Here is a 27,261-nt window from a genome sequence, read left to right on the forward strand (position 1 = left end):
GAGGAATTACGTTATCAGTTAAGTTTTTAAGTGGAATTGTCGAGATCAGTCAGATATCAGTACTGCATCTGATTCTACCGGGGCTAAGGTCCAGTATGCTAGTCAATGCAGTAGAATGCTACTTAAAGGCCTGAACCCTTCAGATCACTGCCCACAAGCACTTTTTATTACTAGGCTAAAAAGAATGACTTCTACCTCTCTCTGTAGAATTTATAATGTCTGTTTATATTCAACCCTAATTCCAAAAAAGTTGGGGCACTGTGTAAAATGTAAATAAAAACAGAATGCTATGATTTACAAATCCCATAAACCCATATTTTATTCACAACAGAACATAAACAACATATCAGATGTTGAAACTGAGACACTATTTGTGAAAGGTCTGGACTGCAGGCAGGCCAGTTCAGCACCTCTAATATTGTGAAACCATGCTGTCGTGATAGATAGGGGATGGGGTTTAGCATTACTACGCAAGACAATTAGGGATGCACGATATTATCAGTCTGATATGGGTATTGGCAGATATCAAAATTTACATCTGATATTTTGCCTGTGTATTTCAGCATATATTGACTGTAAATTTTTGTCCATGTACTAATAAATTAGTGGAGTTTTAGACTGAACCAACAGACCTATGTCAGTTGAGTTTGTTGTCTTTATTTATCTTCATTCTTTAAACTTTAAAGTGTTTTTTAAGGACTAAAGTTTTTTTCCCGGGTCATCCTCAAACCTTAAAGTGAGTCCAAAAGGACTCAACTTTCTTGTCCAAAAAGTATATTTAAATATTGATATAAGTATTGGCTAAAACAAATCTGTAAATATTGACGCATCGGATATTGGCAAAAATCCAGTATCGTGCATCCCTAAAGACAATGTCTGGATGGGAGCATATGTTGCTCTAAAGCCTCTATATACTTCTCAGCATTTATAGTGCCTTTCAAGATGTACAAGCTGCCCAAGGCACCTGTGCAACTCCAAACCATCAGAGATGCAGGCTTTTGAACTGCGTGTTAATAACCAGCTGGATAGTCATGCTCTGCAGAACACAGCGTCTGTGGTTTCCAAAAAGAATTCAAAATTTGGATTAATCTAACCACAGAACAGTTTTCCTTTTTCCTCAGTCCATTTTAAATGAACTTTCACCCAGAAAATACAGCGGTGTTTCTGGATCATGTTCACATATGACTTTTTCTTTGCAGCTTTAACTTGCATTTGCGGATGACACGGCAGGCTTTGTTAATAGACAGTGACTTCTGGAAGTGTTCCTGATCCTGTGATTTCCAGCACAAAATCATGCCTGTTTTTAACACAGTGCCTGAAGATCATGAGCATCCGATACAGACCTTCAGTCTTGTCTCTTGAGGATAGAGATTTCTCCAGATTCTCTGAATCTTTTGATGATGTAGACTGTAAATGGTTCGATGTTAAAAGTCCAATTTCTTCTAAAATTGTTCAACAATTTTTAGATGCAGTTTTGCACAGATTGATGAACCTCTGTGCATCTTTACTTCTAAGAGACTCTATCTCTCTAAAATGCTCCTTTATAACCAGTCCTGTGACTGACCTGTTGCTAACCTAATTAGTTGTTTTTCATTTGTACGACTTACTTTTCCTGCCATTTGTTGCCTTGTTGCTACTTTCTTGAGATGTGTTGCTGCCATCACTTTCAAAATAAGCTATTATTTGTTCATGAAATGGTGAAATGTCTCAGTTCCAACATCTGATATGTTGTTACGTTTTATTGTGAATAAAATATGGTATTGTGCATTTTCAACCTTTTCTTGTAACATGACTTGTTTTCTTTTCATTAATGCTTCTATTATTGTTACTTCACTGTGTTTTATTGTATTAAGTGTACAATAGTGTTTTAATTCATAACTAAAAACAACTTAAAGCTCTGTCTTTGTGATCAAACACTAGAACCAGGCATGGTTTAAGGTGCAGACAAACATTCACACCTCCACAGACAGTGTGTTGACATTCTGATGGAGGAGTTTAAAAAAGGTCTGTGGTCACGCTCTCACACTAGTGTTGTTTATTTCTGTGAGGACCAAATTTAGCCCGTGTCATTGTTACCGTAAGGTCTCCTCTTCTGCTCCCACGCACTGAACTAGATACCCAGGTCGGTCGGCTCACATTTTCCCCTTTTCAGATCAATTTACCGACCCAGGCGTGAATCAATCGTGCACCTTTGCACTGGCTGAGGACTATTCCTGCAGACTGTATAATTAAACACATCACCTGCATCACGCTCTGCAGCCTCCTGTATCTCTCAAACAAAAAAGCAGCAGATTAAAGGGTTGTAATCAACTGTTCTCTGTTATAAAGGGGAATATGTGGAAAAATCTGATCATGTAGATGTGACTCAGTTCACAGAAACAGGTTGTACTGTTGCATGACGGCTGACAAAGTGAAACTGCACTTAGGGGAACTAGCATAGCTGCCACTTCCTACATACAGCTGCTAAGTGCCTCACACACATAATTCATAATCCTATGAATATACTGTAATTGCATGCGAGAGATCATGAAATGAATCACTGATTAAGGAAAGGCCCCAACATAACAGTAGATTGTAAACGGAGCCCCTGATTGGCAGATGCTCATGAAAAGGACTCTTCAGGGCATATTTATACCACATCTCATCTCTGCTGATGACACAGTGGCATGAGATGATGAAACAGTCACATCACCGAGCGATGAACAAAAATGCACCACTCAGGAACTCCACTGTATGTTTTATCAATGAAGCCTCTCAGCAGGAAAGGGAATAAATAAATAAATAGAAGTAATGTATCTACAGTAGCTAGTATCACATAGGCAGGTGGAAGTGGTAACATTACCTCATTTCCTGTTACTGTAGTATGTTTATACTGACAGCAGGATGGAGGAATGGTTGTGTAACTCTCCACATGTGAGTATCAAATGTATCAAATGGTATCAATGTACGGTTGACTCTGCAACATGACCAGACGACATGTGCTGCGATACACTACAGTGTCTGTTCAATTAAAGATGAAAACAAGGCCTGGGCTGGAGAGACGACGTGTCAAAGACTTAATGCACATTTAGTCATTGCATTCAAGCATGCTTTTTTATTATTCTGAGCCACTGGAGTCTGTCTTTTTCAAAGCAAAGACACACAAATGATTAATTCAAATTAAAGCATTTTAAAACAGCCTTTGCTGCAATAGGGCATCTTTATGGAAGCCTGGAGAGGACATGCATAGAACACAATTAACAACTACATTACATATGTTTTTCGAGATTAGAAAATTATCATTAAAAAACAATGTTATTATCAATTTATACTGTAAATGGGGATCTACAGATAAGAACCTAAATGTACTCGATATATGGGGGTGTGTCTCCTTAGGGCTTCCACACATCTTCTTTAAAACCAGATAGAGAATTTCTCTTCAACTTTTTGCTAAGAATGATGTGCATTATTTAAAATATTTTCCTAAAAAATTAATCAAGTTTATAAGATTTTCCACCAATATACGAGCTCCACTTTTTGCAGTTTGCTTTACTAGCATGCAAAATATTTTCCTTGTTTATTTTTAATACTTATAGCACTACTGCATCCAAAAAAGTGTGTATTTTTGATCAGGATTAGACTTGTTTTTATTGCCAAGTACATAAGGAGTTTGACCTTGTATTTTGGCACAAAACAATGAAAACAGAAGAAGAATAAAGATGTTAAAGGCTACTAGATAGCAGTAACACCTGATAGACTGTTTCATTTATACATTGCATGGATATATGTTACATTCATCTAGAAAACCTCCCTTTCTGAGTGTTGAGAAAGGGCAGGACTTTTTAGGAAATCCTTGGAAGGTGATTGGATAACCATTCTGTCACATTCATTACAGGCCAATCAGAGCTCAAGACAAAATAAGGTAGTAGGCATGTTCTCAGCAGGCAGGCTGCTGTAGTTTAACGTTTGAGCTTGTTGGTGGATAAAATTAATGCTGAGGCCAGTCTGAAGAAGAACAACAACATCTGCTGAGAAAAATTTTCAGTTTGGTTTTTTTGCTCCACTATAAATTAAGAAATCCAGATCTGATAAAACTCTTGCGATTCTACAGCTATATTCAAGCTAATATCTACACTGGTAGGTGTCATTGCTGCAAACTTAAAATACAACTAACCTCTGCCCTAACTTCTTTTGATAAAGAAATGTGTTCCAGTTCAGGTAAAACTGCTTCTTAACTATCACTAAGACCAACAACAGTCATTGCTTCCAGTCCAACTAAACCCCGCCCATACCTAATGCATCATTCTCCTCAAATGATGTTGTGTGTTTTGATTCATTCTTAGACCTGGCACAGTCGTTTCAGACTGGATCTGCACGTCGCTTCAGACAAAATACTGCTAAATGACATTGTAAACTGGTGCCTGTTGCTCTTCTGTTTTTACTTAATATTAAACTTAAACTGACCACAGAACAGTTTTCCATTCTGACTCTCTTACACTTAATATTAGGCCTATGTCATGCCAACTCAAAAAGCAGTACCAAAAAGCTACACTTAATGTGCTAGTACATTTATAAATGTTGAATTTTGTGAGGCAAATGGAAGCAATAAAGAAGCACAGAAACAATTTGACTTTTTGAGACACATGGATGCTGATGAAGACCGCATGTCAAATGCCTTTGTTTTGGCCTGTCCACTGACAGCCCAGTAACAAACATTACCATAAAGTACATTTCAGAGCGCAGACTCTTCCTTTTTTAATACATTGAGACTGAAGATGAAGATTTACTTGCTGTTAACTACATGTACCCATACGCATCATTGCTGCCATGTACTCCTGTTCCAATTTAACACATCAGCTGTGCAGGTCCTCAAAAATTAACACAACACAGTCGCTAGATGCAGAATATACATGACTGGTAGGGGCATTGTGAAGGCAGAGGAGGAGTGACAGTCAACACAGCAGCAGAAACAAAACCCACTGAAAGTTTTAAAGACAAACTGTCAAACCAAGTCCACAATTAAACATATCTTTACAATGTGTTACTGTCACTCCACAGAGACAAACATGCCTGCAAAAGTAGATGACAACAGATAAATTCTGTTGTATGAGTCAACATGTAAATCTCTATAAGTGATGAAAGTAAGATTGGGGTTGCATCCGTGTCTGTGTTGTATTTATTTAGTTTTGAATTAAAAACATATCTGATGAGTTTACTTTGGCTCTTATGACGACAATGATGACATTCAGGAGATTTACATTAATGCGTGGAGAAAAATGTAGAAACAAAGTGCAGTGATGTTCTGAATGCCAGTCATCAGTCTGAGCTGAACTGATGTTACTATTAATAATTGATAAGCAATTGTATGGTACTTCTGATCCTAAAATTGACATAATAGAAACTTCATTAGGTGTAGCCATGTTTGTAGTTTACATCCCACACACCAGGTAGTTGTATACAGACTGGGCTCTCTGGTGAGCCCTCTCTAGGAGTAGAGTGAAATGGCAAGTGCAGTGCAGTAAGCACAGATTTCTATGTCTTTTTGTCATCACAAACATCTCAAAATCTAGACCTAAAACTAACACTTCCACTTTTGCTTGATTACTAATGAACTTAAATCTTAATTTACCCTTTACTGAGCATAGAGACAGTGCAGCAGAGCATAAAGTTATAGCATTTGTCATTTAGAGTAAAAGGCACATAAGAAATGCTTTGTTTTTATCTGTATAAAATCAACTGTACTGAGTTTAAATGATTTGTTACAGTTCAGTTTTAATCTGTGAGTAATGAAGAAATGCAGCCTGGGGGCTTCAGAAAGGCTACAGGCACCCATGGGGGCTGGTACTCTGCCACAAACCCAACCTGAGCCCTTGTCCTTGGGCTGGGATGTGGTGGGCGGTCTGGTGGTTGTGATGAGCCAGATGTGGCACTGGGAGCAGAGGGGATTCTCTACTGCAGTTTAAAATGCTGCCTCCTCATAAGCTTTTACATTTGTAGTCAAAATAATGAGCTATATCCAAAATCTGGAAACTTCTTCTGATAACCGGAAGATTTCAATACTAAATTAAAGCCGAAGTTAGGACTGTAAGGTCATTGAGATAATTAGCTTTGTATCTAAGAGGACAGGAAATAAAAAGAAAAAAACATAAGAGAAGCAGGCCCAGGAATGAACAGGGGCACGGGGCATTAATGTCCTTGAAAGATCTTGAAAATCCTGTGAAATTACAGATGAAAGGGCAAAAAATGCCCCTCTGAATGTTCTCATTATTTTATTGAATTATTAAATACCCAGTCATTAAATATGATTGCTGTGGGCTAGGCTAGGTGAGAGTCGACGAATCGTGACTTAAGGATTTTCTCTTGCAGCTCTCTGCTTCTGAAATTTTGAATCATGGCATTTGAAGTTCTTTAACTACTGTTCTGGGCCATGTGTGGGCAGAGAAAAGGCTGAGACAAAAACAATGTTTGAGCAACTTATGCAGTTTAATATGTTGGAAACTAGGGTTTCCACTAGACCAGAGTTTTAAACTTCAATATGATCCTTGTAAAAATCAAAAATATCTATAGTTAGGCTAGAAAAATAAAATATAGCTTCCCTATATTGGATGACTTCTTGTTCACTTGTCCAAAAATGCATGCAAGCTCCTACATCCCAAGTGTATTACACAAAAACATCGGCAAGTTTCTGTTTTTGTATCAATTTGACAGTAGACAAGAGTTTTCCTGCATATTTTGATGGATTCATTCCTCTCCTTGCTTTTCTAAAAAATTTAATACGTTTTTGAAAGTTTTAGTAGTTTTTATGCTTCAAAGCCAGCGATAGCATGGGCTGTTCATTTAGGGCCCCTCTTTTGAAGTAATATCTCGAGATTGCTTTGTCCACCCTGACTCAAGGATGTACTGATCAACTTTTGGAGGCCAAAGGTCAAGGCCACTGTGGCCTAAACCTGTTGAGCACAAGCATGCATCAAGGGTTTTTTTTCCCCCAACATTTGGCACAGACCTACACTGGACTCGAGGGTAAACTTCATAGTTTTTAGGGGTCAAAGGTCACTACAACCTTACATATTGGAAGTAACAGTTACCTTGGGCTATATGGCATCTACTTGGGAGCTATACCTTGGCTAAAATTTCATCTTTTAAGTGGCTACTAGGGTTGAGTATCAGAATTAGATACCAATAGTGCACTGGTACCAACACATCCAATACACCAGACTGAATTTAAAGACAGATTTCCGTGCTAAATGTCTATACCTTTCCACCCTACCATGAACCTTGTCTCTCCAAAGGAAAGGCATTAATATGAAGAAGTTACACCTGCGTCATTACTTAAATGTTCTATTGGCATCTTGTTTCTGAATCATTTATGATACAGAGACAGTCAATGTTTTATTATGGACATGAAATTGAACTTCCATTTTCAAAAAAGGGGGGGGGGGGGTTGGTGTCAAAACTGTTTTTTAGGACCAAAACTGGTCAAAATCTTTATCAGGAGGCCAGACCAGGAAACAGTCAGAAATTAGAACTGGCCAGTCGAATTTGAATCAGTGAAGGAAAAAACCCTGTATAGAAGTACAATTAGCAGACATTGCACACCACTTTTTGCTTAGATTTGGTTTCCACCACTTCCTGAGGGGAACATTTAAAGTTGGGCTTCTTCTGTTAAATACAACATTCACTTGCTAACTAGAGTTCAGTATTGTTTGGGTTGTCTGTGATAGTGTTTTTAAAATGGTGCTAATGCCAAAACACTTTGCACTGCATACAAACAACAAAGGATATACAGTGCATACATTTAGGAAAGTTTGGGCCAGTAATTCGAGACTGATGTAGGGTGTAGACGTGGTGAGTAAGCCCGTCTGAGGGCACCATTGGGCAGGAAGCAGGATTGACACAGCCCCAATAAGTCTCTGGATGTCCTTGCATATAATCTGTTGAGAAAATAACAAATTCTACACCTTAAGCACAGAGTAAAGGGTAGATGTGGTGATGCCACAAGTAGGGTTGCCACAAGCCCCTGGACATGCTGTGAATGTCCCAAAGGCCTGAAAACCATCCGCAGTCTCTGGACATATTGCCAGGTGTGAAAAGGCCCAGACAAAAGAGATGCCATTGAGCTTGATCTTGGCTGCGAGTATAAATGTGTCAAGCTTGACTCTGGTCATCCCCCCTTCCCTCTCCAGTCTCTGGTTGTGGTAAGTCAGGCCTGCAGGTGAATACTTGGTGCCCTACATGCCTAAAACTTGAGGAAAACTGTCCCTCAGAACCTGCAAAAAGTGCACATAATTTACCTAAATTCCATAAAGTAGCATTATTTTTGCTTTTAATTTTAAGTGGCAGGGAGTCATGTTGGAGAGGCACCACAATCCGTGTTCTTATGCAGCCTGGTAGGCATGGTTTTCATGGATTTCAGTGTTGATCCAACGCTATAGGCCTGATGTTAGGTGCTGAGTAGGAAGCACACAGTAGGATTTCACAGGTTTTATTCACTGAAAACAGACACCTGTCATGCCTGGAACATATATAAATGTGGGCTGTGAGCATCAAAACAGAAAAGCCAAGGGGCTAAAACCAAAACAATGAGCTGAAAGGTGCTAAAACATCCATTAGAGGTGAGGATGTCTTCAGTCAGAGGTTAGAAGAATTGATTTCTTACAACTAAAGTGCACTCTTTGGCTTCTGTAAATCTGCAGACAAATGGCCAAAACTCTTAAGTCCATGTCAAGAAGCAAAACAACATGCCCTTGAAAAAGCATAACCCCAGGCCTAAGATGTAACTTAATGTTCATTCCTTATTGCCCTTTCTAGCGCACATACAAAATGCCTGAAACTCTTTCTGTACTCTCACGATAGGGTGCAGGTTACACGATATGAAGCCTTAGATACCACAGTAAAAACATGTTGATGTCACTAAGAATCACTAAAAATTTAGTGTTAAAATGGCCACAAGGAAATAAGAAAAGCGGAGTTACTTCCAGATGCGTACACAGCGAACCCGCCTCTGTTTGGTTAGTGCCTGTTTAAATCGTGGTGTTTGAGCATGGAGCATATTTACAGCTCTGCATGACCTTCACACTGAATGCTGCAATTTCCCTAAGCACTGTGCATTGCAATAATTATGTGTGAGCAAACAAATGAATGCATGATTGAACAAACACACAGAGAGTCAGGCATGCAGATGGGAGTAGTAGCATTGCCTGTGGCGTTGAAGCAAGCTCGATTCAAACAATGCAAAATCAAATCTTAGAGGTAGTATGCTCCTTCAGACTTCGATACAGACGTCATCATTTGTTGGACTAATTGGCACAGCCAGATGGAGTCATCTACTACTCCTCTCTAATGAGTGACATTCGAGTGAGTTCCTTAAATTAGATGCATCAGTTCCTCTGTGGCTGCTAATACTGTACACGCTCAGCTGTTTTATGTGGACCACAACACCCAGAAGTCACTTCCCAGAGGTACAGTTCATTAAAGGTTGGCACAAGAACTTTAAAAAGAAAAGTTGAGTAATGACCAAGAAAAATGCTACACAAAATAAGCAGAAATCATGTCAGCTGAAGTGTTCTTAAACTATTTTTTCTTTTACAACTCTGCTACCCAGACTTGAAGCTGCCTGATGCCAAGTTTCCAAATTCCCCCATGATTGAAAATGATCATTTTTATAAGGGCTATATAATACTGACCCTGTATGGTTTTGGTATCTTTATTATCAGGCCTGTCAAAGTAAAATAAAGTATTTCTAATGTTAAATGAATTACCTATTACTTTTTTTATAAACGCGGCCCTAAAAACCAACTCAAATGCTCTTTAAAATTGTAATAAAGCCTCCCATCACAAGTAGCTGCTGTAGCTTCGGTTCATGGCAGCTGCCTTCCTGTCGGAGCTTTCCTCAGTCGTAGGAACAGCATGGAATGGCAGTGTTAGGAACTAGAACATGGGAATAAAGTTGTTTGCAGGCTGTTGAGGTTTGTACTCATGTTTAACTACTCAGTTGAATTAACAAGTAACTACACTAAGCACAATATTACTCTGCAAAGAAGAAAAATGGCTGGCGGAGCTAACTGCTAACTTTAGCCACACTCAGCTCAGCACACCAGCCTTACATCATAGCCACTGACGTAATGACCCCGGGATGAATTTGACCATTTTTGGAGCATATCCAGAAGTGATGGTAAGACTTTCTTGTTGCTAGCTAAGCCAAGAAACTTGGCAGGAAGTGTGTCAACAACAAAGTCACATGGTGGAGAGATGAAAAGTTGAAGTCTGGTGGAACAGCGTCCTAACCATTTCCACAGTTAGAGATGCACGTTATTACATTTTTGCCAGTATCAGATATTTCCAATCTCATTAGAACAGATAAAGATGCCATATACCATACTGTGCAGAACATTTTGGTAAGCTTGGGCCAAAATTGAGGCTGAAGTAAAGCTGAGATTTGGCGAGTAAGCCGACTCAGGGCACCATTGGGTAGGAAAGAGGATTGAGATGACCTCGTAGTGCCCTGGATGTTCTTGTATATAACCAGGGGCGTGGGAAAATAATCTGTTGAAAAAAAAAAAAAAAGTCCACACCTTTAGGGCAGAGTAAGGGAGGAGTGGGGCAAGTTTGCACAGCCTAGGGTACCGTTCAGGTGGGTAGTAGGGTTGCCATGAGATCCAGGCCATGCTTTAGGACCTAAAAACTACAAACTAAAAACTATCCTTTGGGTAAATTACCAAGATTTAAAAAATGGACAAAAGATATGCTGTTGAGCTTGACCTTTGCTGCTTGTATCTCTAATTTTACTGACTAATCAAAGAAAATCATAGAAAAATAGAAAGTAATGGAAATTAACTTGAGGGCCACATTGAGTTGACCACCACTGAACTATATGGTTGTAATCTTCTGGGTTTTTTTTTCTGAATGAACAACATAACTATCATAGTACTTTGGAAAAAGGGCAGAATTTACTAGTTAACTACCTCATAAATTCAGAAAACATTACTTTTTTCCTGAAGTAATGGGTCAACTCTCTGCTTAATTTGAAAAATAGAGCTGTTTACATTTTACCATGAAAAAAAGTCTCATAATTTACTTGTAATGTCAATTTAAAACAGTAATAACTAACAAAAATAACTGAGAAATGACTTCAACAAGGTAGGTGTAAGACTGAAATGTTTTACCGAGTTATTAAAAGAATGCAGGTAAGATAGTAAGATTTTTGATTTAAAAACATGACCTACACAAGACATCAGCAGAGGTGTTTTCTCCACAGGTGGCACTGGAATCAACACAAAGTCAAAGTTCTTCAAAGGAGCTATAAGCTAACTCTCTTTTCACTTGGACACAGCTAGATTTGCTCATAATTAACAGAAAAAAAATCTTCAATGGTATAAAAATTAAGTTTGTGGGGGTGTGAGGTGTGGTAGATAAAGCCTCTTCTTGCTGCAGACCTTCAATGTGTGTGACATTTAGATCTATGAGAAATATGGAGGAGTAGTTCTGATAGACGGTGCTGATGAACCAACAAATCTGACTTAGCCCGGTCCTGACCATCCAGCCTGCGCTGATTAAATAACCGCAGATGGAGAGAAGAGATGGTGACAAAGTGAAGGAAGGGGGGGGGCACGGAGCACACGACAGATGAAGGAGTGACGGACACACAGGCTGTAGGATGATTTATAGTCCAAACTAACAGTCTGATTAACCAACCGCGTCCATCCCAAAGCTGATGTAATGATGCTGCGCTGCTTGAAGCCCATTATCATGGCAGGAGACTGCATTTGTCCCTCCATTACAGTGCTAATCCAGCATCCTACACCTAACATGTTACGACAGCTTGGAATTTTTCCACCCAGCTCTTTTTCTCTCCTCTCGAGTCTCCTGTGGATGTGTCTGATTCACTGTTGTTTTATTATTCAGCTAATGTGGTGACACTGCAAAAACTGTGTCCAATTTTTTTTTGTTTTTTTGAGTACTGGAGTCAGACACAACATCCAGAGATGTACAGAGGGCTAAAGGAGAGGAGGATGATATGCTGTGCGAGTGAGAACAGGCACGCAAGGAGAAGAGCCAGAGAGGAAGAAACGGGCAGAATTTGATAAGCAGAACGGAGACAAAGAGGAGTGACGGAGCGTGAGAGAGAGAGAGAGACATAGATTGAGAGAGAGAGAGAGAAACGAGCTGAGAGTGCAGGGCTGTAAGCTCTACTCTTGTATCCGAGCATTTCTGACACATCCCTACATACTGCACTGCCTGCCTCCCTGCATGCTCGCTGCAGAATTACATTAACCTTGAGGCACCGTCTATTTGTGTTTCTAACCTGGACCATACCGTCTCATCCTCCCACTGCATACAGCTGTGCAAACGAGACAGCAATGTAATATACAGGAATACTGGAATTCATAATCAACAGCCCACGTGTTGTGCATGCAGAGATAATCCATATGGTGCTCATGATCAGAAAAGGGTTTGCAGTATGTGCTTGTGAATCCTGAAATGTAGGATTTTATACTGAAAGGGCTGCACGATAAAAACATGGTTAAAGCTCCTGTGAGGGATAGTAATATGGCCATGAAGTTTATTGAAATTAATGTTGATGCCTTGTTATGAGCTACAAAAGCAAATGAAACCATCAGAAAAGAAAAAATGTACTATTTTTAATTAGGTATTTTAATTGCTTGCGACTATTGTGGTGGGATAGGTGTCAAAAAGTGATTAAAATCAGTTGCAACAAAATTATTCTCTTCAGTGACTTTGTTAGAAATCAGGAAGAGTCACAATAAACACTTAAATATGTGCAGAACAATAAGGCAAAGGAAAATAAGGTATAGTTAAGTCCACAGGGGGTGCCAAAATCAACACAGGATGAAGTTCCTCATAGGAGCTTTAACATTTTTGTTCTAAAAGAAAACCACTTCTCTTTAACAATTAAAGCATGATTGATGAGTTCAGGCACTTTTTCGGGTTAATATTGAAACTTAAAGCTTCTGTGAAAAAAATCCATCGAGTCAAGCGCTGCCACGTAATCAAGAACAGCTGACCTAACACACATCCTCATGACCTGAAGACCAGCTGATTCACTCTATGCATGCTATTGGCTAATTGCACTCATGCTGCTATATTTACTCTGTTGTAGCCTGGCTATGCTTTGCTGCTCCCTCTGCAAACTGCTTTTTTCAGCCCTCCTCCACACCAGCTCCTCCTTTATGCTATATCTGACTAAATCAATGTCATTCTGTTGTCACTGACGGATGCCCTGAGCCGACGTTTGGGGCAGGGAGATCCCAGAAAAGCCACACCTCCAGATATCGATAACAGCATTAAAAGAAAATGAATAACTGATAATAAGGGGCAAAATTTATAACCGCAAATCGTGTGTTTCTTGACAAAGTGGTCCTGACTGAACTGTCCATTTTTGTGCGTTTTGGCGCCCCCTGAGGACACTGCTTATCTTCTCTTGTACATAAAGAGAAGTTTCATCATGCTTTGTTTTCAGATTCAAACGCATCACTTGTCAAGAATCTTTGTCGAACTAAATGAAAACAGCTACATCAGCAGTGAACAGTTTTACTCAAGTGTTTGTTGGTAAAGAGACGATGTACATTAAAGCAATATTATTTAGGAGTTTTGGTTTGATACACTTTGACGCCCACTGAAGGCCTCTTTGTATTGTCTTGCTTGGCCACTCTTTGTACCTCTTTGTAGCCTTATCTATCACCATTGTCATCCATTTGATAGCCTCAGTCATATCAAACAGGACTGCAACAGACTAACTGGCTTCTTTTAAGCAGAATGCTGTTGTGTGAACTAGTGCTATAAAGCCACTTCTCTAGAGAGCAGCGCTTCAAGTTTTTCTATTGCACATCATTGTACTGTTAGCCACAAAAGGTCATGCTTATCTGCAGTCCCCTCACTAGATGATGTTTGGGTTCCTAGAATTGATTCCAATCAATGAATAATGATTAGTAATCACTGTGTCTGACACCTACCCCATACTTGCTGTTTCAGGCATCAAAATTAACGAGATAGAATGATCAGTCTTATCTCCGATGGTCTTCTGGGTATTTGTTTATAAAGAGACTTCAGTTTTAATTTGAGTCTATTTCATATCAAGCTTCACAGGGTCTTTAAATTGTATTGCTTCCTAATGGTAATGAAGGGTTCTTACTAGTTAATTAAAATAATAAAATACGGCCTAAAACCCTGCATCTATAATTATATGTAGAGAAATTAGACTTTATCGATTAACATGAAATCCTTTACAGAGACACAAAGTTATTGTAAGGTGCATCTGAGAATAAAGGATTCTTCTTCTTTTCCTTCCTGCTTAAAATTTTAAGTAATTTAGCAAAACTTGCTTTGCTGAAGCATGAGTAATGCTTTTGTTTTCTAAATGCCACACTGTGAACCAGGGGAAATAAAACTCACTTAAAAAAAGACACACTAACAGTAAAATAAAAGCCAACATAAACATTGTAAAAGCCTGCTGCCTCATTGGTACCTGAGCACAAAGATGATCTTTCCCTGCTCCACAATGTTCACTGATCCACAGCGAGGGGGGCCGGGAATAGGACACGCTTCACAATTTCCATATTTTTAATAAGTGCTGGGTGGAAATATTTGGCAGTATAACTTTAAGGGAGCTTGTAAAGGCTCATGCTGGTAGGTTAGGATCATTTAGCCTACAAAAAAGCTATTTTTTCACTGTTTATTCTGCCTTTGTTAATACAGAATCTTAAAAAACTCGGTACAAGACAATGGAGGTTTTCAATACTCTGATACTTTTAAATACCACCTGCAATTTTTTCAGGTTTGATTTCTGAGAGTTTTGAAATATTGGGTGAGCTCTTGTTTGTCATGACTATTTTTTGGTAATTATTTAAAAAATTCCCCCAGTACTGGGTGCCTAAATCTTCTATTTTTGTTGCACTGATGTCAATATATATTTTTTTTATTGTACAGTAACGAAGTGTAAAATGCTGGTTCTGTGACAGCCATAATATAGTATGTAAGCCTGTAATTTACATAGTGTCAGAGTTCTTATTCTGAAGCCCAAACAGCTTGTATTTCTGTCCGCCTATTATGATTGTGCCTGTATTCCTCCTTTTGACATTTTGTGAAAATGATATCTTCAAATAATACAGCGTGTGCCCTCTCTACAATGTAATCTCAGATTGAGCCCTTCCCTTACAACAACACAATTTGCTTCATCCAGAGTGACAAACAGCCTGGATAACAGCCCTGATAACAACAGGCAGAGTCAGACGACGAGGGACGAATAGGGCGCTGTGGGGCAAGGACGCTTAGGACGAGGTGTGTCAGAGAGCTCATTAAGAAGGACAGCGTTACGGTCAGCAATTTGCATTTTTATCTGGGCTATAGTATGAATAAAATGTAATGTGGTCTGCTTTGGTCATAGAGTCCAAATGTATCTGTCTGCCGGGGCGTTTCGGTCATGATATGAAGAAGCACAATCTTTCTATCAATCAGTGTGTAATGAAATCGTTACCAGGAGGAGGAGAGTAGAGCTTTGTTAAATAGTCTCAGTCAGGGAGTGCAATGACTCAATGGAGAGTAATAACGTTTCACTCTCCCTTATGTCCAGTGGGGTTTGACCTTGTGGATGTTAGCACAAAATCCACAAGACTCAACTAGAACCACTATCACCAGCAAATCACTGACAAAGTAGCCTCTAATGTACTTTACTCAGAAACCTCTTCATGAAAGGTATTTATGCACTGAATCTTTACATACCACTATATAGTTAGAAATGAAGCATTTCAGTGTGAAAAACAGAAGAATGAATTCATTTCACCCATCAGTGAGCCGAAACTGGCATTACCAGTTGTTATCCACAGATAAGCCTTCTGACTAGTGATGATTGACAGCATCTATTAGTTTTATATGTGCACAATCACATCCTGTGCTGTAACCTTTCAAGGTTGTTACCATGCTGCCTGGGAAAGCACCCCAAGAGCTGCAAAAAAGCAAAACCATTAACATTTACCTGCATCATTTCCCTACTCTTGCTTTAAAATCCATACTTTTTTTGCTTATTATATCATGCATACGCACCTCCTCCCACTGATGGATATATCTGATGAGTCGGGACAGTCTCAACAGACGCAGAAGACTGAGGATCTTGGTGAAGCGGACGATTCGCAGGGCACGGGCTGTTTTATATACCTCCGAGTCAAAGCCTTTCTCCACTATTAAAAAGATATAATCCACTGGAATGGAGGAGAGGAAGTCCACGACGAACCAGCTCTTCAGGTAATTCATCTTGATGACCTTGGGGTCGAGGATGATCTCGGAGCTCTCCTCGTTGACGATCCCCGTCCTGAAGTTCATGACCAGATCCACCAGGAAGATGGTGTCTGAGGCCACATTGAACACCAGCCAGGTGGTGGTAGTCTGCTCTGAGAAGAAGGTTATTCCCACAGGAATGATGATTAGATTCCCCATCATCATGATGAGCATTATCAAGTCCCAGTAGAACCTACAGAGAGAGACACGAATCAGTAAAGACACAAAGACAGGTGTAGAAAAAACAAGCTGAAAGATTGCCATTACACTTTTTGACCTTGAATATCGCTATATTTCCCAGCAGTCTATCGAATAGTTGCTGAACTTTTTATTAATCCAGTGTAAAAGTAGTGGTCCAACAATGCAGACACTATCTCCTAGTGCCATAAAGCTAATTATAGGCAGATACACATAACATAATTTGACATTTACACAAGAGCCATATTCCAACTTCACACTGCAAGTCTTTTATGAGAGTTAATAACATTTGGTACTTCTAAATTAAACAGCAATTGAAAGGCAATGATTAATTAATCTTGTGGAATATGCTACCATATATTAAGGGAAAAAGTTATTTTGTTACCCATTCATGACCACAAAATACCAGTAAGTGTTTGCAGTTAACCTATTTAGCTAACAATACTGTTAGTTAAGTTTTATTACCTTTCATGTAAACTATTGACATGTCGCATTGCATTACCAACATACTAGCCATTCAACCATTAATCACCCTACAGTAGCCTACTGTACTGATTTTTCTTGACCAAACTTTTTCACCTTGTAACATTATTAGCATGGTATTACAGCAGTCAACCTCCTATCACTGTTAATGGGATTCTTATCTTTCACTTTTCCTGTATCAGAAAAATGAAACTATTTATTAGCCTACACCGTTAGCAGGTTTTAACCTAATATCTGATAAAACTGTGGAAATGGTATTACGGCATTCAACCATCTATGAGCTAACAGTTTGTTGGAGGGTGTTCCATGAGCTTGGTGCATCAAAGAAAAATGTAGTTTTACCATGTTCAGTGCAAGCTCGAGGAACTTTAAGAACAAACCAATCAGTAGAGCGGGTCATGTGAGTGCTTGAACTCCACTCCAACAAATCTGAGATGTAAGGTGGTAGTTTCCCAATGAGGGCCTTAAGAATGTATAAAAACCAATGTCTGTTGCGCCTATTTTATGGTTACAGCGTTCAACCACTTATGAGCTAACATTGGCGTAAGCTAGTTTTTTGTACTTCTTCAAGGTATCTTATAACAATACTTAAACTGTTTGTATTATAGCATTAAAGTACTTAATCGCTAATAATACTATAATGTTTTCATCATACCTTTACCTTCATTTAAAGTACATGACATTACAGCATTCAACCATCTTTAAAATTACATTATTGTTAGCTAGTGTCATGCACTGTTTTTCTTTTGTATCTTTAAACACTATTAACATACTATTATAGCATTCAAGTACTTAATGGCTAACGATACTGTTATGTAATTTTTTTACACCATTCCTTTTGTTCAACATTGTGTATGGTATTACAGCATTCAGATATTTATAAGCTAACAGTGCCGTTAGCTAGTTTTTTGTACTTTGTGGTGGCGTATTACTATACTAAACATTCTCGTAAGATTAAAGTACAAAATAGCTAATAACACCATAAGGTATTTTCATACCTTTCCGTTTGCACGCTAAACCATATTTAGTATTACAGCATTCAACCATCTATAAGCTAAAAGTATTGTTTCCTAGTTTTAGCACTACTTTAATTTTGTATCTTGTAACATTAACTGTATCATAGCATTCAAGTAATTTAGTATATAATTTAGTATAGTTAAGTTAAATAGTAGTTTATACATAGTTTTTAGTATTCAACCACTTACTGTAAATGATGCATTTGGCTCGTAATGTTTTATTAACAGAATTGTAATGGGGATTTTTATGCTAACATTTCTTAGATGCTCTACTGTTGAAATTAAGCAGCTTTGAAATTGAACATTAAATTGTGTGGCAATGGTAAATGTGCCTGAACAACCAAAAACATACATTTTATTTAGAAAGATGTGTGGTTGTGCAAAGGGTTTTACATCCTTACATGGTAAGTCAAAGATTCAGCTCTGACAGCGACACGTGCTTGTGTCGCTGTCAAATCTCTTCTTACTTTGTCAGATAAAGCCCAAAGATAACAATGATTCAAGGACATGGAGAAAAGTGCTGCTGGGCTTGCACTTACTGTATGTATTGAGGGCTTTGTTAGAATGAGACCCTCTGACTGTGTTAATGTCTCTGCCCTCTGTCCTGTGATGAACAGAGTCAGAAGTGATTCATCAGCACCCCGCTCTGCTCTTTTCACCACGTGTCCTGGGTCTCAATAAAGGCCGAGCAACCATGAATGAAAATAGATGCTTTCAGGAATCCTATCTCATGCTAAAAACTCTCCACTGACGCCATCCTCGCAGCCTGTTTCTGCTCTGCCTTGCTATGCGTTGACGTTTACGATGAAAATGGACTTGCAGGCTGGTTGGCAGGCTGCCTGTCTGGCTGGCACAGTAATGGATCTGTTTGAACGAGTTAAGATGGGGCCTTGGCTTTATAAATATCCACAGATCATGTGTCCGATAATTGTCTCCGCTTCAGCCACACAGTGGCCATCTAGGTGGTGCAGAATATCTACTATAGGTATTTTTACACCAGCAGGTATTGAACTGAGGGCCTACTGAGTGGTCTCTATATGGAGATTGACTTAACTCCCTGAGTGGAACATCAAAGCACTGAGCATCTTTGATTTCTCTCATGTTAGCCTTCCCTCTTGAGGTTGAATGTGAGCAAATTGCTTCAACAATATAACGAGAATTAACTGTTAAAAGGACCAGAATTTAAACTCTGAACCAACACTACCAAGAATCAAACAACACTGATACCAGTTATGAAAAGACAACAAAATAAATAAAAGTCAAAGGCACCAATATCAGGTCATTTCTTTGCTCTGGGTTATCAGAAATTACAGGAAAACTCCTGCATAATGTCTAAATTGCTGAAAAACTGCCAATGTTGATGTAAAATGTAGACATGAAGCAAAAGTTTGCATTATGATTACATTTTTTTTTAATGGCGTCATTCCTCTACAATGCAACTGCCTTATAAAAAATAGAGGTAGAGGTTTAAACCTTAAATACTTGTAAATAATTGAAATATTAGAGATTGCATTTTTATAAGTGGTATCAAAAAGAGTATTGAAGTATAAAAATTTTGACTTTAAAGTCTTTTGATGCTTCCTCGTCTAACACGTCAGGAACTTTTTATGCCATTTGCATCTTAAAAGGGAATCACAATATTATTGGTATGGTATTGGTATTAGCAAAAAAGGAATCATCAGTGAACTGTGTGTTTTAATTGTTAGCTTTAGTTCAGCATATGCTCCCATACCTGACCCAACCTGACTTGATATGAGGGGGAACAAGAGCAAAAATAAAAATGAAAGCCATGGGCAGTCGAAGTCTGAGTGACAAAAGACAGGGGGTTGGGGTTGCTAAAGGGGGCTTTTGTAGTCAATTCACAGCGGCAGCCATATTGAAAATCCTTTCCCAAACTAACTTAAGATCAACCTGGAAACAGACAAAGATGTGAAGCATTAAGCTTTTACAAACAGCTATAATGTGCTAGCTTGCAGTCATATCAGCCATGCTGCAATTGCGAATCTTAAAACAAAACACACAACTTCTGAAAACAAAACTAATCCCAGTATAACATGTGCCTATAAATACATGAATTCCAACCAAAATCATTTTTGAACCCGAATGTGAACATGGTTAATTCTGCTGTAAAACCAGCATTTATACAAAGAGTGTCTATGTGACTTCTGGTGCTTCTGCACTCAGCCTCAAGTGGACACTTGAAGAACTGCAGTTTTTTGCACCCCTGCATTGGCATCATTAGATATTATTGGTGCACCTGTACATGTGAAGTAATATTTTTAAGAGCAATCTCATTCTGTTTTCTCTTAACAGTTGAATGTATCACTCATCAGGAGTCATGTTTAAAAAGGCAGATTTGGCAGCATGCTGTTGATTGCTTCTCTCACCTCCCCTACGGCAGACATTAAAAATAACTACAGGTAAATAATTAATCTTCATGATGATGGTCCCTTTTGCTTTTGTAGCTCATAAAGAGACTTCAGTATTTATTTCAGTCTGCTTCACAGCTACCTACAAAATCCTTGCAAGAGCTTTAAAAATTGAGCAGTATTATGAAAACAGAATAAGAAAATGGTAAAGTTAAGCATTAAGTCCTCAAAAATGTTTGGATATTATTGACATTTTTGGAAACGTTTTTATAATAAGTTATTCTAGAAATGTGTTCAATTGATTTGAATGAAGTTTCAAAACTCAAAGATGAAAATGATGCAAACAGTCAAAAGCTTTGCTTTGAAACCGAGAGCCCACAGAGTGCCCACATCTCCAATACATCTCCGTTCCTCTGATGGCTTGAGTAGGTGGTATTTATACTGTGCATGACCTCTAAGACACCCACTCTTCTGATGAATAAAACATTGTTTCACTTCTGGATTTAGAAGTAGAAAATGGTAGACTGTGAGCCATGCTGCATGAGACAGACTGTGTTTACAAAGTTCAAAGTTTGGAGAACAATCGCTGAGATATGAGGAACGTTTCAGATGTTAATAGTTTTAATACAGTTTGCTGAGCGAGCTACAAAGCAGTCCACTCAAACCACTAAAGGTTCAAAGTTTTTGATTTTTTTAAATACTGTGTTTTAAAATGATACAATCGCCATAAGTCTAGGGTTTTGAAACATCAAAATATGTTCAAGATAAAAAAAACTTCAGATCTTCAGTCAGATTTTTATTCTAAAGCAGCTATAAGAGAAAGAGAGAGACAGTTAAATTTGATGGGTTGGTTCATCTGTTTAATGAGTACAGTACTGTCAACTGCGCAAATACATTGGCAGCAGTTAATTATTAAAATCTTGCCAATGTATATGAGAAATATAGAAAGTGTTGAGGAGTTTGCTTGTATTTCTCTTGCAGTGGTAAGGAAACAGGTTGGTATCTTACTAGAATGGTACCAGAGTTTACACCACAGCTCTAAAACTGCACCCAGAACCTTTTACATTGTTATGTTAAAATCATGCTTTATATGCCTTTATCTGAAGCACAAGCCCAGCCCTGATAAAACCAGTAAATTATAGCAGAGCACCTCAGTCCATACAGTACATTTCTAACTCCACCTTAAACCTTCCAACAACAGGAGCTGTAGAACCCCAAGAAAAAAATGCACTAATTATCATAATTTAATGCACAGTCCTTGAAACCCATCAGAGAACCAGCTCAGGCTCAAATAGAAGACTTCTGATTGGTCCAAATCAAGCCGACTCATTTCTTCTTGTAGGTTTTCTCTGAAGTAAGTCAGTCACAGTCAGTACCAGAGCTCTCCTGCCAAGCAATAGAGGGGAACCCACGCAGTCTTCTTCAGCAAAGTCTGACCCAAAGTAACTTCAAATTTCAGACTTTTTTTTATGCAAGTCCACAGTGAGATAAAATATGGATTTAAGATGGAATAAATGGAAAGAAATCAACCACTTTATATTGCTTTGTTCATGCATGCACAGAATCTCTGGAAAGTGTCACTCAAACCTTACCCAGAATTTTTCCGTCAAGCTCACTGAGCTCTTGTGCCAATGCAGCAGGAAATACTTGGAATTCACAGAAATGGACTGAAATATGATTTTTATCTCATAAAGATTAACTTAGATTCATAAAGCATTTGGGACATCTCTTTTTGAAAATCAGAAAAAGTTCAAGCAGGAAGGCTGTTTGGACTCATTCACTAGTCACCACTCGTTCATATCTCTCCCTTTTTGATTCTTTCTCTCTTCTCGCTCTGATGAACAGCTGATATGGGCGTTCCAATCATCATGCACCCGTCATATTTTAAATCTGTCATTTCATTTTCACAGTCAGCCTGTTGTTTCAGCATTGACGCTGCCACCCTCCTCCCCCCCAGCCACCTCCATTCAGTTCATCAGCATCTAGCCCAGATCCTCTTGTGCTCCTGCATACCTCAGTCTCCTCCTCCAAGCCACCTCATTGGTTCCTGGTCCAGCTTCTCAGAAGTCTACTCTTCATCTGATCCCTCATCAAAACTACCACAAGTGTATTGACCCCCATAGGGGGGTATCCTATTCCTGTCGTTTGCCTCACTACCCCTTAAGGTACATGAGGTCATCACCATCATTCTAATCGCCGAAGACTTTGCACATTTCCCGTTGCACATATTAGGACTGCTCAATCTATTGAAAACATCCACTGGTTGCTTAAGACAGACCTTTTTGCTCTGGCTTTTAAATCAAGCTTGACATCTTGACATTTTATGGTGTAGATACTCTGTTTTATATAGTTTTTTATTGGTATTATATGACTAAAGGTGTTTTAAATGTGCCATATAAATAAACGTAGACTTTTTTATAGTCATCTAGTCCACTATCAATATAGTTTACTGTTTCGTCCTTATTGTGCATGTACTGAAGCTCTTTTCTTGTTGCAAGTATCCTCTTTACCTATTAAATGACACTGTCAATAATTTGAATAGCACCCAGCACTCATATGTAGGCAATAAATTGACAGAAACTCTCACTATATGAGGTGCATGTGTGAAACAAATGACTCCAAGGAAGATTTCAGGGATAGTCTGTTCTAAAACTTTCAGGGAATTTTCAGTAGTGCAGAAAAGGCTTTAGATAAGGCTTATCTAAACCCAGACTTAGGTATATAAAAGTCCTTATATCAGCACATAGAGGCATAATTCAATTTGGGGATTTTGACATGTGAATCCCTAGATGTAGGCACAAATCATGCAATTTTAAAAGACCTCTAGAGGTTAAAGGGAGAGAAATTTTTCTGTTTTCATGCACACTACTCTGGTTTCAGGCCAATGAAAAAGGCAAAGGCATAAAAGGCAAAGAAAATGACAGTGAGGTCATAATAACAAGCGTGTGACATTCTTAACTATGATATGATGTTGCTTTGTAATGGCTCAGAGCACACCCATGCGTCCACTTTGGAAGAAACATGACTGAGTCTTTCAGAGCCTTGACAAAGGCATCTCCTTAGCAGAAGCAGAAGTATATGAGGTCCATGCACAAGGCCTCTCTGAAAATCTATGAATAATGAATATTACTAACCTGCCATTAAACTTTAAGCAGCCACTGTGTACAAAGAATATGTCAGATATTGAGTTTCAAACACTCGCACAAAGCCATATAAAGCCCACGTGAATGGTGGTGTCATTCAGGGACTGTTCTTACGTAAGAGTTTTCATTAAAGGACCAGGCTGTTGTTTTTTTTTGTTTTGGGCATGCGGGGATCTGCCACAGTAAATGTTTAATATATGATATAACAATGAGGAGTCTCACTGGTAGAGTCATGTAGCCAAAAACACACAAACAAAAATAATTAGGTTGTTAAGTTGATCCCCAAAGTAGAGGGAGAGATTACTTTCTAAGCCTCGGTACAAGGGGAGCTGCCAGGCAAAGTGTACCCTTCACCTCCATCATTTATGCACCAGTAGGAGAGGCAGCTCAAAGCACAGGGATGTAACCTTACAGCTCTGTGGCACTTTTAAAGCCAGGAGGCAATCTCCCCCTGGTATAGAGGGGCTGGGTCTTTAAAGTAGCTCGAGGACAAGGACTGCCTATGAAAAACCGCCCTTTGCAAAATGTCATGTGGAAGGAACCTGAGGGGGGGCCGCGATGGTGAAACAGTTTCCAATACAGCAGAAATAAAAGGGCCAGATAGATAACATCAAAAAAATCCCAATTTGTGGCCATTTTTGCTTACAGTTTTGAGCAAAGATGTATGGTGGCATAATCCATCATTTCACAAGACTAACTTTTTCCTTGCACTTCTTCCAAATTCTACCACCATAGATTACAAATGCAGCACACTCACATATTAAACAGGTTCTTTACTGCTTTCTAGGATGTCAAAATTTGGCAAGATTGCAAGTATTGATATCATTTGAGTTTTACTAGTATAACATTCAAGTTTAAATATCCAGAATCATGAAAATAGTTTACAACAAGCACTCTGGTTGTTAAAATTCCCCAAATTGTGATACTTTTTTGATACCAAGTGTTAAAAAAAACCCTGCTATACCTCTGTTATTTTGATGATCACCAGTGCTTAAATGCAAGCCATCCAAGAGGAATTGCTGGGCTCCTCATAAGGCCTAATTAAAAATCCCTCCTCAGATGTGATTTAATAATATCCACATATCAATCAGCTGATGTTAGTGATAGCCTCCAGGCAGATATTCCTCACCTTAGCCAGGCTCAGATCAGGTCTGAAGCTGACTGGAAAAGTTCTGCAACCTTCATTCAGGTCCCAGCATGCCTACGCAGAGTTTGGATTTACTAGCTTAAAAGTTAAGTCTGAAGGGCAAGCCAGATGTTTACAATGCAAATTAAAGGCTGACATCATTTTAAGTTTCTGTTTTCTAAATTGACGGCAGCAAAGGAAAAAAAGACAAAATAAAACAAATAAATTTAATCAATGCTTAAATTTATGATGGACCATAAATCTGCTAACCTTCATGCCCCCTTAATGTAGAAAACTTTCTTCTTGTTGGCAGTATTGCTTGAAAGTACCAAAACAAGGCCTGGGCCAGGATTTGAAAAAATAAAATTCTAGATTTTCTTGTGAACATCCTAGTTCACAGTTATTCCACAATTTACAGCTACTCTCAGAAACATTGAGTTTCTTAGCTTTTAGCAATGATGTGCCATTTTTATACACTGCTCATACACAAGTGTTCTCCAACTAGAAGTAAAGCATCCTGTTGACATTAAAAAATAAAATATATCCCTAAACCTTGCAAAAATGGACTGGCCAGATTGTTTGTCTGTCATCAGGCAAATTCGTCTTGCAAAGTTCCAATCTAAAACAACTATGCCAGGTCTGGAAACAGCATCATTTGAGGAGAATGGCTGCCACTGATGTAGCAATTAGCTTGGATCTATCTATAGTAAAGGAGCAGTTTTATCAGAACTGGACCACATTTCTTTAGTGAATAAAGAGCAAAGAACAGCACTGAAAGCTTCTCATGGCAGGAAAGATGTTTTCGCTCTCCTCCCGGCCTGCTTCTGCATGAGTTTGCAATGGTTACAGGTGAGGTTTGGTTGTACTGTAAACTGGTACAATATCTGCCACCAGTGCAGCGATTAGCTCAGATGTCGCTATAGTATAGCAGCATTGAGACACATTTCTTTATTAAAAAATGAAAATAGAGCAACACCAAGAGCTTCTCTTGGCAGACGTGTTTTTGCACTTCTCCCGACCGGCCACAGCATGACCAACAAGCTCTACCGTCTGTTCAGCTCAGGTTGCAATTGGAGCTGCACATGCCTGACTGGGTCATTTTGTCTTGTCGTTCTGATAGTCCTATCATGAATGTTTGTCCAATCACCTCCTAAGAAATCATTGGAAAGGTCCCTCCCTTCCATCATGCTTTAATTCCAGTCTGTTTTCTTTAACAGATATAAACTTTCAGATCCTGAATGTTGATTTAAGTAACTTCCCCTCTCCTGAAACTACACCATGCACTTTTAAAAACAAGCTTACACTTTAACTCCAAAAGCGAAACTCGGATAACCTTTGCTAAATGTTATTGATTTTTCTTTGTTGTCTATTTAAGCTACAAAGAAAATCGATTAAAATCATTAATCTAGTTTGGGGTGGGAAAAAGTGCTGCCCAGACCTAGCAATATCTATTTTATACAGTGTGTAAGAGAAAGAACTCTTCACCAGTCATAGGCAAACTCCCGCACGGTATCTATGTGGCACGATGATATAAAAAGGTTCCAATGTTTTTGTATAATGTATGAAATTCTGTCAGACTGGGTGCCTAGGATCACTGTTGAAACAGCTGTTGATATAATTTTCTGCTTTTATATCCAAGTTTAAACTAACTGAAACCAGGATTAAAACCTGAAGAAACAATATTGTTAGTTTGAACCAAATATTAAATAACCATGGTTATGAATTCATTTCTTTTGTCATTCAAAAAGAGACTAATACATTCCCTGCTGTAAAAAATATATACATAATAAAATGACCAGTTGAAAGAACTTCAAACTGTACTTGTTATGTATGGTTTTTATACTTCTAAAAAAATTATTGGTGATTGTTTATGTTTATATGACTTTTTTATACTCAAACAAATCATCTACAGGGTTCTGTCACTCCAGCATGCAAGCTTTCGTGGATTTATCTTTATATTTTTGTGTGAAACAAATAAACCAGGCTAAACTTAACTAAAAAAGAGAATACATATAAAAAGAACCGCTCAGCTCCTACCCTTTAGTCATTTTTCAGAGGGGGCAATCTCCTTACATAATTGTTTTCAGAGACTGTTAAGCCCATTGACTGTTGTGTTGGGCTTTTAATCCATGCCCACTGTCATTGTACATCTGTGTGTGCAGATGGGCGTGTACATATGCCTGTGCCTTTGTTTGGGTGGGTACAGGATATCCCGGTGCGGATTAATTATATGGTGAGTGCAGTTCAAAGCTATGGATTGATAAAATAATTCCAAATAGTTTCACTTAAAGATTGGTAAATAATTAAAAGTAAGAAAAGCTTTAGAGTCCCAAAGGCCAGAGGGAGAGCAGCAGTAACTGAAAAATCCAGCGTGCAGGCTCAGAAACGGAGTGCTGCTCATACTGAGGCCTGCTGTGAGTTCAGCACCACGGACAGCTCCATGTCGGAGGCACAGGGCAGATCGACAAGCCTCAGCATGTTACATGTGGCTTCAGTGGAAAACGGAGATGATTGTCACCATCAAGCTGTGTCAGGGGACCGTGCCGGTGCACAGACCGGGGCCAGATGAGATGCTTAATTGGTTTGAGTGGTGAACTGTAAACACGCGGCTGGTGGAGGACGAGCCTGGGCTCTATACCTGAGCTCGTATGTTTGCTGGT

The 27,261-nt window shown here is 38.7% G+C and overlaps 1 protein-coding gene across 1 annotated transcript in view; it reads right to left on the reverse strand.

The window, feature by feature from the left end:
- The window catches only part of LOC121525439 (potassium/sodium hyperpolarization-activated cyclic nucleotide-gated channel 1), a 143,738-nt gene that overhangs the window by 112,807 nt on the left and 3,670 nt on the right, over nt 1-27,261 (reverse strand). Inside the window, exon 2 of the mRNA XM_041811441.1 lies at nt 16,036-16,459. Coding sequence (XP_041667375.1) covers nt 16,036-16,459 — 424 coding nt within the window. The remainder of the gene's footprint in view (nt 1-16,035; nt 16,460-27,261) is intronic.

Source organism: Cheilinus undulatus, linkage group 17 (genome assembly GCF_018320785.1).
Source record: "Cheilinus undulatus linkage group 17, ASM1832078v1, whole genome shotgun sequence".
NCBI lineage: Eukaryota > Metazoa > Chordata > Actinopteri > Labriformes > Labridae > Cheilinus > Cheilinus undulatus.